General features: G+C 45.0%; 1 protein-coding gene across 1 annotated transcript in view; it reads right to left on the reverse strand.

The window, feature by feature from the left end:
- Positions 1 to 931: 931 nt before the first annotated feature.
- Positions 932 to 18,748, reverse strand: part of SOS2 (SOS Ras/Rho guanine nucleotide exchange factor 2) — a 98,776-nt gene continuing 80,959 nt past the window's right edge. Inside the window, exons 17-23 of the mRNA XM_040332896.1 lie at positions 18,110 to 18,227; positions 16,191 to 16,363; positions 13,595 to 13,711; positions 10,987 to 11,248; positions 8,100 to 8,141; positions 5,009 to 5,115; positions 932 to 2,767 (exon numbers count right to left, since the gene is read on the reverse strand). Of these exons, the coding sequence (XP_040188830.1) occupies positions 2,258 to 2,767; positions 5,009 to 5,115; positions 8,100 to 8,141; positions 10,987 to 11,248; positions 13,595 to 13,711; positions 16,191 to 16,363; positions 18,110 to 18,227 (1,329 nt within the window). The 3' untranslated portion in view covers positions 932 to 2,257. The remainder of the gene's footprint in view (positions 2,768 to 5,008; positions 5,116 to 8,099; positions 8,142 to 10,986; positions 11,249 to 13,594; positions 13,712 to 16,190; positions 16,364 to 18,109; positions 18,228 to 18,748) is intronic.

The raw sequence follows: 18,748 nt of genomic DNA on the forward strand, positions 1-18,748 counted from the left end.
AATCGTGATTCTCATTTTGGCCAGAATCGTGCAGCTCTAATCTGGTTGATAAAGGGATTATTCAGATGGACGCCGACACCTTTTCTAAAGGGGAAAAGTACAGTAGGGAAAGGATACTAAGCGCCCAAAGGCGATTCAGTTCGCATGTGTTGCGCTATATAAGTTCCTCACTCACTCACCTGTACTGCATGCTCTTTTCTGCGTCGGCATCCACCTCGGAGCTGCATGCGGGCAGCCAAAAGAAGTGGATGCAGAGGCTGTGCCCCGTCGGCATCCACCTTGGAGCTGCATGCGGGCAGCCAAAAGAAGTGGATGCAGAGGCTGTGACCCGTCGGCATCCACCTCGGAGCTGCATGCGGGCAGCCAAAAGAAGTGGATGCAGAGGCTGTGACCCGTCGGCATCCACCTTGGAGCTGCATGCGGGCAGCCAAAAGAAGTGGATGCAGAGGCTGTGACCCGTCGGCATCCACCTCGCAGCTGCATGCGGGCAGCCAAAAGAAATGGATGCAGACGCAGAGGCTGCACGGGCACAGCCGCTGTCGAAATTGGACATGCACGCAAGAGCGGGTTCCCAGATCCAAACTGCATTTATAGTGATGGCATCCTGACCACAGTGAGAATATTTATGACAAAGGAACACTCCTTCAGTTAGCAAAAGGGCTGCCACCGCTACGGGCTTTAGCAGCTCTGTTTTAGAACTTGACATCAACAATCGGCTATATACAAAGTGCAAGGACTGAATATTTTATAAAATAAATACTTGCATACTTTTTTTTTTTTTTTTTTTTTACTTCTAACCCCCTTTCATGCCATTTACAGAGAAAATTAGTTATGAAGATTTCCAAGGACCCAGGTTCAAAAATAAAAACAGAGAGGCGTATGGCGCTTTTAAGGTTTTCATGTCTTTGCAAGATTACACATTACCCTCAGAAACAATTTTGCCAAATTTTATTTGTTCTGTACAAGGACATATTACAAAGGAGACAGCCTGAAGTTTGTTGGCTGCTTGTGTTCTTCAGAAGAGAAAACATGACTGACCGACTGAAGAAATGTATGCAGATTATATCCTCTGCTATTGGTTCCCAACACACACCGGATAGACAGCGGTTCTTCAATTGTACATTCGTGGCAGATAGCTTTGATCTCAGAAAAAGGCAACTTATGAGCACAATCTGGCTTTTACCTGCTAAAATAAAGGAAAAAAGGCACATTTGAACACACTGCATGCTTAATACTAGTCTTTTGATAAACAGTAGTGTTTTTTTGTTTCCTTAGGTAGTGTTTGTGAGCAAATAACCACGTAGTGCACTTATTGGGAATCCAATTTTTTTCTTTTCTCTTTTCAATAGACATCGTCCAAAAATGAAACTCGAGGGCAGCGAATGCTTTGCCTGGTAAAAAGCAAGCACATTGGTGAACGGAGCCATTTTTGAAAACGTGGCCTACAATGCCAAAAAAACAACCGCACTTCTCCCAGCGTTGTGGTGTCGCCGGCTCAGTTGCCTAAAAATTCCCACTTCAGGCGACAAAATGGCTTCCTCCACTTGGTGTATAGGTAACAGGTGCACTGCAACCCCCCCTGTTACGGCGCGAGAGGTCATAATGCCACTCCTGAGAATGGTTTGCTGAGTGGGGCAAATGGAATGATGTAACCTGTCAAGATCCGCAGAGACTACAATGACACTGTATGTCCTGGTAATAAAAAAGAAAGAAAGAAAGAAAAAAAGGCCACTAGTGCTTTAAATAAAGTCTTCCCTCCAAAAAAATGCACTAATTTGACCAAATAGAACAATTTGGCTTAGTACATAGAACTGCAGTTTTAATGAATTGGTCTGTTGGAGGGTACAGTGCAAAACAAGTGTGAACAATAAAGTTTGTATGTATACATAAAAAAAAAAAAAAAAAATTAAAAACGTACAGCACTGTGTGTCCAAGACAAAGCTGAGACAGGTTTCTCCTGAGGCAGTTACACATTGTATTAGTGTTTAAAAGGCCGTAGTGTGTGTAGAACAGTCCCTCCCCCGAGGAGTTCATTCCTGCACATGCTGTTTTTGATCAGTAGCACTTTTAGTTGAAGAGCAATGGAGTTAACCCCCTCCCTGGTCACACCGCCGGGCAGCACTTTTAGCCGTGCCTTGGTTAAACAAGGGGAAATACAGTGCCATATCAAAATAAATTACCAAAAAGAAATAAAGAATAGCTTGTCAAAAGTTCATTTCTGATCCCTATCCAGTGTCGAGGACTGTCATGGCTGTAGTCATTGCGGGGTTTCTGTATTTTCCAACAAGGTTAGTCTGTGCAAAGGAGGGTGGGTGAAGTCCCTTTTGTAAGTCTTTGGTGGCAGTTTAGGTAACTGAGGACTGGAGTTCTGCCGCGGCGGGACCGGGGGGGCTACTGTCTGTAAGAGGTTGCTGTGACTGGTGCTAAGCCCGCAGCAGCGACGTAGTGCTCTCGGGGATGGAGTGCTTGGAGGGGTGTTGGGAGAGTTTGGGACGGTGCTGGAGTCTCTGAACCAATCCTGCTCTCTGTGGAGGCGTCCCAGGGGTGGAGGCTGGAGGTTCAGGGGGCAGTTTATAAAGTGTTCTGGAGGACGAAGTGGGACTGGCGGCGGGGTGTCGGGAAGAGGATCTCTTGGCGGAGGAGGAGGTGGGCTGTGTAAAGGTCCATCAAAGGCCCCGGTATAAGCAGGAATTCTTGGCTGAATCTTTGGAGGTGGAGGCAATCTTGGTGGAATGGCAGGTGGGTCCTCATCTCCTCTGTAGCTTGCCTGAGGTGAAGAGGAAAATGCAGAATATTTAAATGTCAGAAAGAAGACAGAATTTATTGTACATATAACCTAAGTAATGCAAAATATCCAAGTAGACAAAGTAACTGTTTTAACCAGTTCCGGACCAGACGTCACATAACTCCTTCAGCGCCCCCTGTGGTTAACTCCCAAACTGCAACTGGCATTTTCACAATAAACAATGCATTTTAAATGCATTTTTTGCTGTGAAAATGCCAATGGTCCCAAAAATGTGTCAAAATTGTCCGAAGTGTCCGCCATAATGTCGCAGTCACGAAAAAAAAATCGCTGATCGCCATTAGTAGTAAAAAATTAATTAATAAAAATGCAAAAAAAACTATCCCCTATTTTGTAAACGCTATACATTTTGCGCAAGTAAACCAATTAACGCTTATTGCGATTTTTTTTACCAAAAATATGTAGAAGAATACGTATCGGCCTAAACTGAGGAAAAAAACATTTTTTTTATATATTTTTGGGGGATATTTATTATAGCAAAAAGTAAAAAATATTGCATTTTTTTCAAAATTGTCGCTCTATTTTTGTTTATAGCGCAAAAAAAAACAAAAAAAAAACCGCAGAGGTGATCAAATACCACCAAACGAAAGCTCTATTTGTGGGAAAAAAAGGACGCCAATTTTGTTTGGGAGCCACGTCGCACAACCGCGCAATTGTCAGTTAAAGCGATGCAGTGCCGAATCGCAAAAAGGGGCAAGGTCCTTTCGCTGCATTTTGGTCCGGGTCTTAAGTGGTTAAGACAGGTTCCTATGGAAAGTTTTTCTCAAAAAATGACATTTGTGTTGCAAGGGATGCCTGAAATCTGACTTATATGTTAGGCATGGGAAAATTGACTCACTAATCGCACACAAGCAGGAAATGATGTTTCTGGGGAGTGGTCAGTACACTGTGTACAGAAAACTCCAAGTAGCCATGTTGCAATGTATTCTCAGAAAATTACAGTGGCTGCAGATTAAAAATTAAAGGTAATATATAGGGCAGTGGAAATGAACTATTAATTCCTCGATTAATCTTAAAATTTTTTTATCGATCAAAATTATTTTGATTGGTACTCCTCTACGCCAGATTCCGGGCCTTCAGGGAGTTCCGTCGGAGATCCGGTGACATCACGGACACCGGCGGGGCTTGCCGTGTCCATCTGAAGGGCTCCTTTGCTGTGCCTTTATATCTGCATGCTGGCGGGACCTTACTATCTGCCACACGCAAGGGCTGTTACACTTCCCTCTATCAAACTGGGATTCTACAACCATCCACTGGGAGTTGTGATAGTTCCCTTCATGGGACATCTACATGCCGACAGACTGATGTTAACTTCTCCTCATCTGGATTCAGCAGTGGTATCGTTTTTCATATTTTCATACCAGTATCATACTTAGCTTCATGTTTTTATGACTGCTTTTGCTACCGTTTGGTATTACTCGCACCATTTTTACAGTTTATGTAACTACATCTATTTTATCTCCAGTGCAATATTTATTTTGTTACCTACTTGAAGACTATAAAAGTTTTAATGCTATTCCCATCGAGCGCTGCCTTTGTGTGTTTTTTGTATCCTGCTATCCATTTTTCCAGTGGTTGGTAGCTGCACTGGGAATCAGCCTGCAAGGAGATCAGCTAAAAGTAGTTGGATCTGTTTGTGCGTTATAATTAATAGAAATTAGTCGATTAATCGATAAAAAAAAAAAAAAAAGATTAATCGAACACAAACATTTTAATCAGTAACAGCCCTAGTAATTTTTAATAACATTCAATTACAAAATGATTAGTGTTGCAATTATACGCGCTATATTAATTTTTTCTTTATTTGCACTTTTTTCCCCCACGAAAGTGGAGTTACCCTGTAAGGAAAGTGGTGTCACCCTAATGGCCGAGTTGTCTGACAGAGGTGTATGAACCATGCCAGTGGCTGGTTTGGAATATAAATCTAGCAGAAGAGACAGTTCACATGTTTTTAGCTATTCACCTGCAGATTTAAATTCTTTGGACCCATCTAAAAAGTAGTGAGTGCAAATTGATTGAGTTTCACAGACAAAAGGGATTCAAGGGGACGACAGAAAGCTTTTATGTTGCTATAAAAAGAAGGTGGCAAATTTAGTGTAAAAACCCCTGTCGTTTAGGACCTGCGGGTAATATACAGCTCTGATCGCAACAAAAGTTACTTCCACCAAGTATCTTTGCCACCAAGTGGTGGTATATTGTACCTACCAAGCTAATGGAGTCCGGATCAAACTTCTTCCGTGGAGGTAATGGAGGAGGAAGCAGATGATCATCAACTAACCTGTGCAGGCTATTGCAAGAACTGAAGAAGGACTCTGTCAAGAGAATGGGGGAAAACTGAGTGAAAATATATATTACCTTTGTGTTTTGTTCACTTTGGTCTAGCATTCCATCTATCCAAATTCATAGACATGGGCCCAGATTCTCAAAGGAGATACGACGGCCTATCTCCAGATACGCTGTCGTATCTCTGAGTCTGAGCCATCGTATCTATGCGCCTGATTCTTAGAATCAGTTACGCATAGATTAGTATTAGATCCGACCGGCGTAAGTCTCTTATGCCGTCGGATCTTAACTGCATATTTACGCTGGCCGCTAGGGGCGTGTACGCTGATTTACGTTTAGAAATATGTAAATCAGCTAGATACGCCAATTCACGAACGTACGCCCGGCCGACGCAGTACAGATACGCCGTTTACGTTAGGCTTTTCCTGGCGTAAAGTTACCCCTGCTATATGAGGCGTACATGCGGCGTACCAATGTTAAGTATGGACGTCGTTCCCGCGTTGAATTTTGAAAATTTTACGTTGTTTGCGTAAGTCGTCCGTGAATGGGGCTGGACGTAATTTACGTTCACGTCAAAACCAATACGTCCTTGCGGCGTAGTTTGGAGCAATGCACACTGGTATATGTTCACGGACGGCGCATGCGCCGTTCGTAAAAAGCGTCATTTACGTGGGGTCACATAACATTTACATAACACACACCCACATCTTCCACATTTGAATTAGGTGGGCTTACGCCGGCCTATTTACGCTATGCCGCCGCAACTTACAGAGCAAGTGCTTTGAGAATACTGCACTTGCCCGTCTAAGTTGCGGAGGCGTAACGTAAATAGGATACATTACACCCACTCAAAGATATGTAGCTGTACGTGAATCCGGGCCATAGAATATTCAAACTATATACAAGGAATACACTATACGGTCAAGTATTTGTGAACATCTCACCATCACACCTATATAAGCTTGATGGACATTCTATTTAAAAACAAGCATTAATATAGAGAGCAAACAAACACTGACCACTGTTTGGACCCCCAGCATCCTCAAAGAATTGTGCAGACACAATGCTCACGGACATCTCCTGCTCACCATCCACAGTACATATATAGCATCTGCACACGTCTTCAGAATCCAATAAGAGCTTTATTATGTCAGGTAAAAAATATAGTGGGTCCCAACGCCAACTTGTTTCAGTCCAGAATGGACATTAATCATAGCTCTTCCGGAGCTAAAAACGCGTTAATGCTGGGACCCACTATGTTTTTTAACTGTGACATATAAACTCGTGTTGGATTCTGAAGAGGGGTACCGTTGCTATATATTTAAAGGAATTGTAAAGGTACAATTTTTTTTCCCTAAATAGCTTTCTTTACCTTAGTGCAGTCCTCCTTCACTTACCTCATCCTTCCATTTTGCTTTCAAAACGTCCTTATTTCTTCTGAGAAATCCTCACTTCCTGTTTTTCTGTCTAACTCCACACAGTAATGTAAGGCTTTCTCCCTGGTGTGGAGTGTCGTGCCCGCCCCCTCCTGTGGACCACAGGAGAGTCAGGACGCCCACTAACACACAGATCCTTTCTCTATCTGCAACGTAGAGAGACTCTCCTGTAGTCCAAGGGAGGGGGCAAGCTCAACACTCCACACCAAGGAGAAAGCCTTGCATTACTGTGTGGAGTTACAGACAGAAGAACAGGAAGTGAGGATTTCTCAGAAGAAATAAGGACATTTAAAAGCAAAATGGAAGGATGAGGTAAGTGAAGGAGGACTGCACTAAGGTAAAGGAAGCTATTTAGAGGAAAAAATTAGCTTTACAACTCCTTTAACTAACTACTTTAGCTCCAGAAAAGTTTACCCCCCCCTTCCTTGACCAGGCCATATTTTGCGATACGGCACTGTCATTTTAACAGACAATTGAGTGACTATGCGATGCTGAACCCAAAGAAAATTTATGTCCTTTTTTCCCCACAAATAGAGCTTTCTTTTGGTGGTATTTGATCACATCTGTGGTTTTTATTTTTTGTGTTATAAACAAAAAAAGATCACGAATTTTGGAAAAAAATAATAATATTTCTTACTGTCCGCTATAAAAACAACTTCAATAAAAAAAATTGAAAAATAGAATTTCTTCATTCATTTAGGCCTATATGTATTCTGCTACATGTTTCCAGTAAAACAATCCCAATAAGGGTATATTGATTAGTTTGCGCAAACGTTATAACGTCTACAAACTACGACAGGGGTCTAAAATGTCTTTGTATGTTGTGGCATTAACAGTACTCTTAACTGGAAACAATTGAACTTAAAGCGGAGGTTCACCCTAATATATTTACATCTGACCAACTTCCTTATAGTTGTAAGAAGCACAGTCCGCAATTTTATATTTTTTCTATGCCGCACGTACTTTGTAATCAATCTTTTCAATCTGCTTCTCCCCGCGGGAGTAGGCGTTTCTATGCCTAGGAGGATCGTCATCTGGGAGGTCGGCCAGATGATGGACGGCTGTTCCCCCCGGCAGATAAGGCCCCGCCCCCCGTATTTCGTAGGCGTGCACGAGTCACTGCGTTTCCGGAAAAAGCCGAACATGCAGAGCGCAGGCGCCGTATAGAGCCCACTCACATCTCTGCATGTTCGGCTTCTTGGAAACCCCGTAACTCGTGCGCGCCTACGCAATACTGGGGGCGGGGCGAACAGCCGTCAATCATCTGGCCGACCTCCCAGATGACAATCCCCCTAGGCATAAAAACGCCTACTCCCGCGGGCAGAAGTACATTGAAAACATGTATTACAAGGTACCTAAAGGATAAAAAAAAAAAATAATTCCGGACTGTACTTGTTACAAATATAAGGAAGCTGGTCAGATATACATGTCAATTAGGGTGAACCTCCGCTTTAATAATTTGTAGGGGTGTCCACATACTTTTGGCCATATAGATAGTAGGTGTAATACTCAGGTGTCCACAAAGTTCAGACCACATAGCTTAATAAGAATGTAAAACTGATATATACGGTACTTACTGGAATTCGGCAGAAGAACTGGGGCAAATATGCTGTTGCTGCCTGTTAAAGGTAAACAAGCACACTTTTAGTGCAAATCCAGCGTTACTGTTGAAATATCTTGGTGTGCTACGAGTCCATTGAGAGTAGGGATCGACCGATTATCGGTAAGGCCGATTATTGCAGGCCGATATCAGCATTTTCTGAAAAATCTGTATCGGTCGCAAACTAGAGCGATATTCCCGATATTGCTTCAAGGGAGTTTTACTGGGGTGATGCCTGCAGCTGCAAGCATCACCCTGGTACCATTCTTTATGCAGCTCAGCAGCCGCTTGGCTGTTATTACAAACAGCGGGAGGGGACCTCAGCCCACTACCACCTCCTTCAGCCGCTTGTCCGGGCTCTCTTGTCCGCCGGCTGGCCGAAGACCCAAACAAACCCGATGCTTCGTTCGCTTCTCGGATCTAGTAACCCGAAAGTGATGTCATGACATCTCTTCCCGGGATACTGGCATCTTAAAGGCGCCAGTTTTAAAAAATAGAAAGTATTCAAAAAAGCAAACGTTTTGAATACTTTCAAGGGCAGAGGAGAGGTTGGGGGTCTTATAGACCCCCGATCCCTCCATAAAGAGTACCTGTCACTGGCTATTACTGTCACAAGGGAGGTTTACATTCCTTGTGACAGCAATAACAGTGATGAAAAAAAAAAGTGTACATTTTTTTTTTAAATGTACAGAATATCGGCAGACAATATCAGCGATCGGCTTGAGAGGTTGGCAAAATATCGGTATCGTATTAGCACCGATAAAAACGATATTGGTCGATCCCTAATTGAGACACACATATAACCTTTGGCTTATATTGTCGTCTACACAAGAACTGGACAGTGGCAAACCAAAAATAAAATAAAAATGCATGTTAACCTAGGATATAACTCCTCCTACTATACGCCTCAGTTTTTTGCTTGTGTCCTAGGAGGATGGCGGTCTTTTTTATTTAGTTCTGCTGTTTTAAAGACTTACCTGTGATTTTATAGCAACTTTTGTCTTTAAATCTAATCTACACTGTTGCTGGTGTTCCTCACCTACCCATTAGCCTTGCTTTTGGACTGTACTGCATCCAGACCCCCCTGGAGGCTTTTGGACTGTACTGCATCCAGACCCCCCCTGGAGGGTAAGCCTGAAAGTAATCCATGGGCACTGGTTTCCACATAGGTGCTTTCCAGAGTAGAATTGGTTACGTTTGCATACCTCCCAATTTCCAGCGATTTGAAGTAAGTCCCGCCGTCCCACGATCATAGCTAAATTTCCGCAGCCCAGTGCCAGAACAAGTGAGTTCTGACACTGGGCTCCACTCAGTGGGAGTATCCTCACTGTAGCCAGTAAGGATTTCTGCCAGTAGGATATGTCAGCTTCTCTCTCCCCCCTCAAACTTCTGTACAGACACTGGTTGCCAGGACAGCCGGCGTCCTGGCAACTGATGACGTGATTTGCGGGTGCGCACTGTAAGGAGACTACCTCTGATCAGAGCGGCTCTCTCCCAGCTCCGCCCCCTGACTCCTGGCTCCAAGCTGCAAATGTAAGGTAAGAGCGGGAGCTGGGACAAAGGCTAGACAGGTTCTGTGGAGGCAGAGCAGGTTACATGTGAGAAGGAGGAGGAGGAGGGGAGGTCACATGGTAGCCAGTCTAGAGCATGGCGGGCTGTGCTTCCTATAACACCCCCAGTCCCTTCGGCAGCCCAAGTGATTGTAAAGGCCTTTAGAGCTGCCCTGTGCTAGTAGTATGTGATTTCACTCACTGATTTCAAATCCCAAGACCGGTGCCTCAGAGAGGGGGGGGGCAGGGAGTCCAGTGTAAGCTCACCATATAGATTTTCTGTAAAGGTGAACTTACACTTTAACCCTTTGGAGATCCAACATCAGTCCAACCGAGGGAGGGCAATACAGCCAACCATCTCTAAGAGTAGAACCCAGTGCCCAAAAGTCACTTCTAGGCTAATCCAACGACTTCCAGTCCAGCAGGGTCCAGATGTGGCACTCCAACAGCCAGCCTGAAGATGCCCACGCTGGATAGCTGTAATCGAAGAGACAAGCTCTTGTAGCAATGTTGGGAAGAGTCTTGGTTGAAGGGAAAAGTGTCAATAAAACAAGGTGCAACAAATATTGGTTGTAGGTTGCAGCAGACTGAAGGTGAGAACTTCACGTTTCCCTCAAAGGAAAAAGAAAAATTCTTTAAAGGATAAGTTTACCTTTTATAACATGTTACACCCATATTAAGGATGCACCAGCCTCCGCACCCCCCAAATATGCACCAGCCTCTCCGATCCCTTGTTTTGATAGCGAGCGGGGGGGATCTCTCCCCTCCTCCACCCACTTGCTGCCACAAAATGCAGATGTGTGGGGCTTCGTCCACGTCATTCATTCACAGTGTTCTGTGAACGTGAAAACTACAAGTACCGATAACCTTTGCGCCTGTCAGCTTGTAGTTCTCAATGAACTCCCAGGGTGACGTTTAGCTCTCTAGGTAGTTCATTAAGTCTTTCTGTCAAAGTGCAATGGTCTGTTAATCATGGGTGCAATGCTCTGCAGGCTCATAGTACCTGCAAAAAGATGTGCATTTATTATTATTTTGTTTTTTAACAAAGGTGAACTTACCCTTTAATTTATTCTTGGCCTCAAAAGCCCAATTGTGAAAGACACTGTGCCAGAAACCCAGCAAATAGTACCAATCTATCAGCGTGTGGTGCTCTCATTTTCCCTTCTCTATCAAATGCGTGACGCTTTCTTTACAACATCAAAACAAGATTCGTTTTTACAATATAACCAATTTTAAGAAAGGCTGCCTTCTCTACAAGGACAGGTGGGGATACTGATAGGGCTAAATAACTGCAAGAAATAATTAAATACCTACCAAAGGAGCTGCTGAGATCCAAGTCTAAGAAGACGCTGACTTCAGAGTTTCCAGACACAGGAGGAGTAGAGGGGGTATTGGGGGAAATGGGTGGAGAGGTTGTTGACTCATGCTCGGATTCAGTAATTCTGCTGAAGCTGATCTTGTAAGGTTCGCGCTCCAGAGGCATAGGGTGTCCGCGCAGCGTGCCAGAGGATGACAAGTGTCTCCCGCTGATCGGTCGGATTCCTGGTGACTTGAGTGGATATGTGGTTTTCCGTGGCTGTAAGAAACCAAAAAGTTGTGTGTTTTAAATTTGACACCATACATATTTGGCTAAAGTTTTCAAAGATTAGGAATCTTAACAATGCAGCAAAAGTTTGTATTTAGAATTTTTAAATTTGCAAGAATTCAGTCCAGTCCTAAAAGAGATATATTGTTTTTTTTTTTTTTATTTAAGAATTATACTTACCTAGGTGGATGTAGCCGATGCTGTATCTGTCCTCCAGAACCTCTAACACTGAGAACCGAGTGATCTAAGACTGCTGATCGCTCAGTTCTCACAGCTCCCTGAGCAGAGAGCTACTGACTGTCAGTCACTGCCGTCTGCCCTGCCCCCCCCCACCCAATGCTCACTTGAGCACTGCGCTTTGGAGGGGGCGGGAGCTTTGGCCGACCTCCTCCTTTAACATCTAAAACAAGTCTTAACATGTGTGACACCTAAAACAGAGGAGGGCCTCTTTTCCTGGCATTCCCTTGATGCTCAATTATAAATTCACTTTAGATTAAATAAATCGCCCTAGCCCCTCAAACCTATGCGAATCTAAAACCCTCTTACCAGGGATGGACTGGCCATTGGGACTACAGGGAGTTTCCCGGTGGGCTGACTTCAGTGACATCGGACCGCTGCCCCCCTCCGCTCCTCTGTCTCTCCCCTCCCACAGCGCTCACCTCCTCTCCCTCCCTGCAGTGCTCACCTGGGGGGACAAAGAAGCAGGGGGAGGACCAGAGGAGCATGGGGGAGGGGACAAACAGCTGACAACAGCTATGGCCTGGGAGTTTCTCACTTCTGCCTAATCTTGTCCCATAAGGGGGGGGGGGGCACCGAACTGATTATTTTCCCCAGGTGAAATAATGTCTAGCTTCCCCACTGGTACTGCCTATAAAAGTACCAGTACCACCCATTCTACTCTAATAAAGTAGTTACGGCTAGTGAAGGGGGAGAGGGGGCTTGGGTGGCCGGGGGGGGGGGGTGCGGGAGTTGTCCGGCCGCCATGGGAGAGACCTGCCAAAGTGGGCCAGTCTGGATGAAGTCCAGGGCCAAATTTTTGTCCCAGTCCAGCCCTGCCTCTTACCCAGATACCTATTCACCTCTTTCCGACAGTGACAGACTGCTGAGGCATTTACAGCCTCCGTGCAGAAGCCAGTGTTGTGGCTGTAAGCACTAAAGGAAACTGCTGCTGTCAAAAAATTGGAGACTGTACTCTAGGTACAAAGGGTAAAAATCAGGGTGGGAGCCAAGCATGTATTGTGTACTTATACTGCACATGTTAAGATCTATACAATAAAAAAAAATACTTGAAAGCAGATAATTTTATTACCCAGGCCTTTTTCTAGCACTGGTGTTTACATGTAAAAATCAGTATTTTTTGCTAGAAAACTAGTTAGAAAACTCAGAATATTATTATTATTTTTATTTTTTTTAAAGCAGAGGCCCTAGAGAATGAAATTATAGGTTTTGCAATTTTGCACGTCAGCGCAGCAGTTTTTCAACACACAATTTCGATTTTTTTGAATTTTAATGCAAAAAACACAATACATAACATTGTTGGTAAAATCTAAAAGATGATGTATGTCGAGTGAAGACTTATGAAGCTTTAAAATTGCGCATGCGGTGCCAAACAATGTAAATGTTACTATCCATAGGCGACATTTTAAAAGCCTTTACAGGTTACCACTTTAGATTTACAGAGGTCTAGGGTTGCCCATGAGCTGACATTCGCAGTGATATCTCACTTGTGGGACGATTACTGTTTGCGTGCGTGCGAACCGACACGTGCAGTTGTATTTGCGCACAAGCATTTTTTTTATTATTGAATACATTTTTATTTCAATTCAGATAAATGTTTTCCTCTTTTTTTTTTTTTTTTTACACTGTTGCTGTAAATTGTGTATTTGACCACTTGTTTTGCTGTTACGAGAAATTAAAAGCATTCCATTATACCAAGATCTGTGTTTGAGTGCTTTTAATTTTTGAAAATGGCGCCGTCGACATTCAGGTAAACTGGAAGTGATGTCAGGTCATCGCCTCTGGGTTACCATAGCTGAGAGCCGATCAAAGTTCGGCTCTATGATCAGCCGGCAGATGCACCAGCTGGTTGATCCGGTCTCTTGGTGGGATGGGAAAGTCTGAGAAAGCGGCGGGAGGGGGGATTTATTTTACAAGAGAGCTGACCACCGGTTTTAAAAAATGGTACCGGGATGATGCCTGCAGCTGGCATCATCCCTGTATAACCACTTGAAGTCCAGCGACACACAGATACGTCACTGGTTGGCAAGTGGTTAAAATAATCATGCAGATATGGCAAAGTGTGGAGCACACAGGAGCACAAACGTTCACAATACTTACAAATCTAGGTGCCTGTTTGCAGCCTCTGGGTTCAATCTCCAGAGATTTATTGAATAAATAATCTGTAAAATCTTTCTCGGGTGTGTTCCCCATTGGGTTCAAATTCTCGAAGAATCTCTAAAAAAAGGAAACATGGTTACTCTTTTCTACTCAGTATGGGTTATTTACATAGTGTATGTGTGCAGCAGAACCCTAAAGAAACGGACACAGAAAAACAGAACGGCTTCAACAATATTTTCCATAGATCCAACAGAACTGAATGATTTATTGATTAGCCAAGTTTTTGGGGTTAATGAACATTAGGGTAACCTAGGCCCTATATATAGTATGTGAAAGAACGAATATAGAACTGTACACCCCCAGCTTAAGTGCTGTGATTCTCAGCAGAGACCGGGTGTTCTTGGAATATATTAAATTTTTGATGGTAAGCCGTGTTTTCACACTTGGCCCCAATAGACTCCATTCCTAGATATAGTTATGGTGGGGCACTATCCAAAGTGGGTTCTTTTGCACTACATCAAGTAAAGGAGGGTTTATATTTCCCCAACTTCCAGTGCAATTGCCCCCCCCAACTTCCAGTGCAATTGCCCCCCCCCCCCAACTTCCAGTGCAATTGCCCCCCCCAACTTCCAGTCCAATTGGCTCCCCCCCCCCCCAACTTCCAGTCCAATTGGCTCCCCCCCAACTTCCAGTCCAATTGGCTCCCCCCCAACTTCCAGTCCAATTGGCTCCCCCCCAACTTCCAGTCCAATTGGCTCCCCCCCAACTTCCAGTCCAATTGGCTCCCCCCCAACTTCCAGTCCAATTGGCTCCCCCCCAACTTCCAGTCCAATTGGCCCCCCCCCCCCAACTTCCAGTCCAATTGGCTCCCCCCCCCCCCAACTTCCAGTCCAATTTCCCCCCCCCAACTTCCAGTCCAATTGCCCCCCCACCCCCCAACTTCCAGTCCAATTGGCCGCCCCCCCAACTTCCAGTCCAATTGGCCGCCCCCCCCAACTTCCAGTCCAATTGGCCGCCCCCCCCCAACTTCCAGTCCAATTGGCCGCCCCCCCCAACTTCCAGTCCAATTGGCCGCCCCCCCCAACTTCCAGTCCAATTGGCCGCCCCCCCCAACTTCCAGTCCAATTGGCCGCCCCCCCCCAACTTCCAGTCCAATTGGCCGCCCCCCCCAACTTCCAGTCCAATTGGCCGCCCCCCCCCCCAACTTCCAGTCCAATTGGCCGCCCCCCCCCCCAACTTCCAGTCCAATTGGCCGCCCCCCCCCAACTTCCAGTCCAATTGGCCGCCCCCAACTTCCAGTATAATTGGCCGCTCCCCCCAACTTCCAGTCCAATTGGCCGCCCCCCCCCAACTTCCAGTCCAATTGCCCCCCCCCCCCCCAACTTCCAGTCCAATTGGCCGCCCCCCCCAACTTCCAGTCCAATTGGCCGCCCCCCCCAACTTCCAGTCCAATTGGCCGCCCCCCCAACTTCCAGTCCAATTGGCCGCCCCAACTTCCAGTCCAATTGGCCGCCCCCAACTTTCAGTCCAATTGGCCGCCCCAACTTCCAGTCCAATTGGCCGCCCCAACTTCCAGTCCAATTGCCTCTTCTCCTCCCTCAGCAGCATCCTGGTTGCTTCTGCCTGTTCCACTCGCCCTACCTAAATATCCACTCGCCAAATGCGAGCAGGCGAGTGTAATTTTTGAGGGCTGCAATAGGCTCCCAACTTCCAGTCCAATAGGGTCCCAACTTCCAGTCCAATAGGCTCCCAACTTCCAGTCCAATAGGGTCCCAACTTCCAGTCCAATAGGGTCCCAACTTCCAGTCCAATAGGGTCCCAACTTCCAGTCCAATAGGGTCCCAACTTCCAGTCCAATAGGGTCCCAACTTCCAGTCCAATAGGGTCCCAACTTCCAGTCCAAATAACATCCACAGTATTGCTGTGAACTGAACTTCTACTTCACACTCCATAAAGAGTACTTCCCTATAATTGGATTTTTTTTTTTTTTTACTTATGGCAGGGATTTATAGCAAAAAGCGTTTAACAGACAAAACAGGAGCAATGCAGAAAAGCTCACTGGTGAGGTTTACATACACTTTAAGTGTTATACTGCCCTAAAATCTGATTTTGCTGGTTGCTATGATATAAGGTTGCACTGATACTTTTGCATTTTTTTTGCCAGTACCGATACTTTTGGTCAAGTACCCACCGATACTGAGTACCATTACCTTTGCAGTGCAATTTGAGCCCATACAAAATGAATGGGCTCAAATCGCACTGTGAAGAATCGCATGCGATTTGAACAGGAATTCAGTGCGATTCCTGTCTGAATCGCATGAGTTTTCCTTCATATTGAAGTCACTATAAGCCTGGGTTCACACAGGAGCCGTGGGAAAAACCGCAAATGGGAATCGCACTGCATTCCTGTTCGAATTTTATGCAATTCTTTGCAGTGCAATTTGAGCCCATTCATTTTGTATGGGTTCAAGTCGCACTGCAAAGGTATCGGTTTTAGGTATCGGAGCATTTTCACGAGTACTCATGCAAATGCTGAGTCTCGACACAGATACCCGGTATCGGTGCAACTTTGACACATTTGGTCCTCAATCCATACCCGGATATCGGCTTCTATCCGTAAACAGTAAGGCTGGTTCTGGTACTGTTGAATCTCTCCCGTGATTTCTGCCACTTTCCGCCTCTTACTGAAATTGATGAGCTCCTTGCCATGTCTCTTCAGGAAGTCCGGGTTACCTTCTTCAGTCTTCAGTATATTGGTTAAATATATTCCTGGAATAACGGAAAACAATCATTTGTTCATTACAGAGATATATACCCAACAGAATGAAAATGGAAACCAATGCATGGTTGCAAAGCGTAACTTCATTAATTTTTTTTATCTTTCCATCTATTAAATCTTCTGCCCTTGTTGTTCTACCTTTGGATAGTAAAACATCTTTTATTCTGCCAGTAAACACCTTATACAGCCCACTTCCTGCTTGTCTGGTCATTAGCCTAGGTTTATGACATCATGCACAGCTCTCTCTCACTCTCCTGAGAGTTTGCTAGGAAGGGAGAGAGGGGTGAGTCATAAGAGGGCCAATGAGAACTGCAGAGCTGGAGGTGTGTGTCTGTGTAAATCCAGGAAGTGAACAGGCAGCAGCTTCAGCTGCCCACAATTAAAATGGCTGCAGCTAGACTCAGTGGAGGGAGATTTCTGCAGCATATTTGGCAAGTACAGAATCACAGTATATATAAAATAATATACAAAGTGGTTGGAGGGAAGCTTCAGAATGGCAAAGATGTTTTTATTATAAATTATGTGAGCAGACTGCAACTCCTCTTTAAAGCGGGAGTTCACCCTAAAACATTTTTTTAACATTAGATTGATGCTCATTTTGTGAAGGGGAATCGGGTAGTTTTTTAAAAAACGAAGCAGTACTTACCGCTTTAGAGAGCGATCTTCTCCGCCGCTTCCGGGTATGGTCTTCGGGACTGGGCGTTCCTATTTGATTGACAGCCTTCCGACCGTCTCATACATCGCGTCACGAGTATCCGAAAGAAGCTGAACGTCGGTGCGGCTCTATACGGCGCCTGCGCACCGACGTTCGGCTACTTCCGGAAAATCGTGACGCGATAGATGCGACCGTCGGAAGCCTGTCAATCAAATAAGAACGCCCAGTCCTGCAGCCCATACCCGGAAGCCGCGGAGAAGATCGCTCTCTAAAACGGTAAGTACTGCTTCGTTTTAAAAAAAACTACCCGATTCCCCTTCACAAAATGAGCCTCAATCCAATGTTAACAATTGACATTTCCGGGTGAACCTCCACTTTAAGTTAACAGCAGGGTGATCTTTATAATTGAAATTGATTGTAAAGGCTTGTTTAAAAAATAAATAAAAAATAAAAAAAAACAAACATGTTATACTTACCTCCTCTGTGTAGTTGGTTTTGCATAGAGCAGCCTGTATCCTCTCCTCTTCTCAGGTCCCTCTTGGCTGCTTCTGGCCCCTCCCTTCTATCAAGTGCTCCCTCAGCCAGCTGCTCTCTATGATGGCACCCGACCCGAGTCAGAGCTCCTTGTAGCTATTCAGACACGGAGCTCCAACCTGGCCCCACCCCCTCTCTCTCCTGGTTGGCTGACTGACTTTGATTGACAGCCGCCTGAGCCAATGGCACCACTGCTGTGTCTCAGCCAATCAGGAGGAGTGTCCCAGATGGCTTAGACACTTGTGGACATCGTTGCAGAGAGATGGGGCGCAGGTAAGTAATTAAGAGGGTTGCTGGGGAGGCTGCTACACACAGAATGTTTTTTATCTTAATGCATAGAATGCATCAAGATAAAAAACCTTCTGCCTTTACAACTCCTTTAATGCAGCCCAGAAATCGGACTATGTTCCAGGGCAACAGAAGGGTGAATCTCCAAAATGTCACACCAACCTTTGTAAGACTACAAGTCCCAGCATGCTCTATGAGGTTCTAATGCAAAGCCACATTTACGTTTCACTGCAGTCACTAAAAATGGAAAGCGACTTACCAAAGAAAGGCACACAAGGTGGGTTGATGGACTTGAGTTTTGCCAGATATTTTTTGAAGTGATCCTGACTAAGTTCCACAGCTTCATCCAAGATTTTCCTCTTCCTTTCCTGTAATGCCTGTAATGTAACAAAATGTAATGTTTGACTTTCACTCTTACCCTTACCAGTTATAATTTTTTAGCATAGAATGCTTTTTTTCCTTTGAAAAATCTTTATTTTCATTTTCAAGTAATAAGTAATATTGACAGTTGCACAATACAACATAGCCAAAAAAAACAACAACCAGGGGGGTTAGGGGGGAGAGGGGAGGAGACAAAGGATAAGGGGAAAGGGAGGAGGGATGGGGAAAGTGAGGGACACCGAGGGGTGCGCCCAGTCCGAGCTCGGACAACCGTTTCAACTGGGAGTAACAGCAGGCAACAATATAGGGACAAAGGGTCACCCCGCCTGCCCTGGACATTCGATCCATGTGGGTAGGCCCACCAACTTAGAGGAGGGTAGTATAGCCAAATGCCCCTGCTCTTGGGTAGATACAAAAATGACTCCCTTACTATGTAGCAGTTTAAATAAACCTGATGTACCAAGAGTAGTCAAACAAACTAGAGACCGTCTCGGTAGCCCGGAAAAAAACACACCCA

Source organism: Rana temporaria, chromosome 13 (genome assembly GCF_905171775.1).
Source record: "Rana temporaria chromosome 13, aRanTem1.1, whole genome shotgun sequence".
Lineage (NCBI taxonomy): Eukaryota > Metazoa > Chordata > Amphibia > Anura > Ranidae > Rana > Rana temporaria.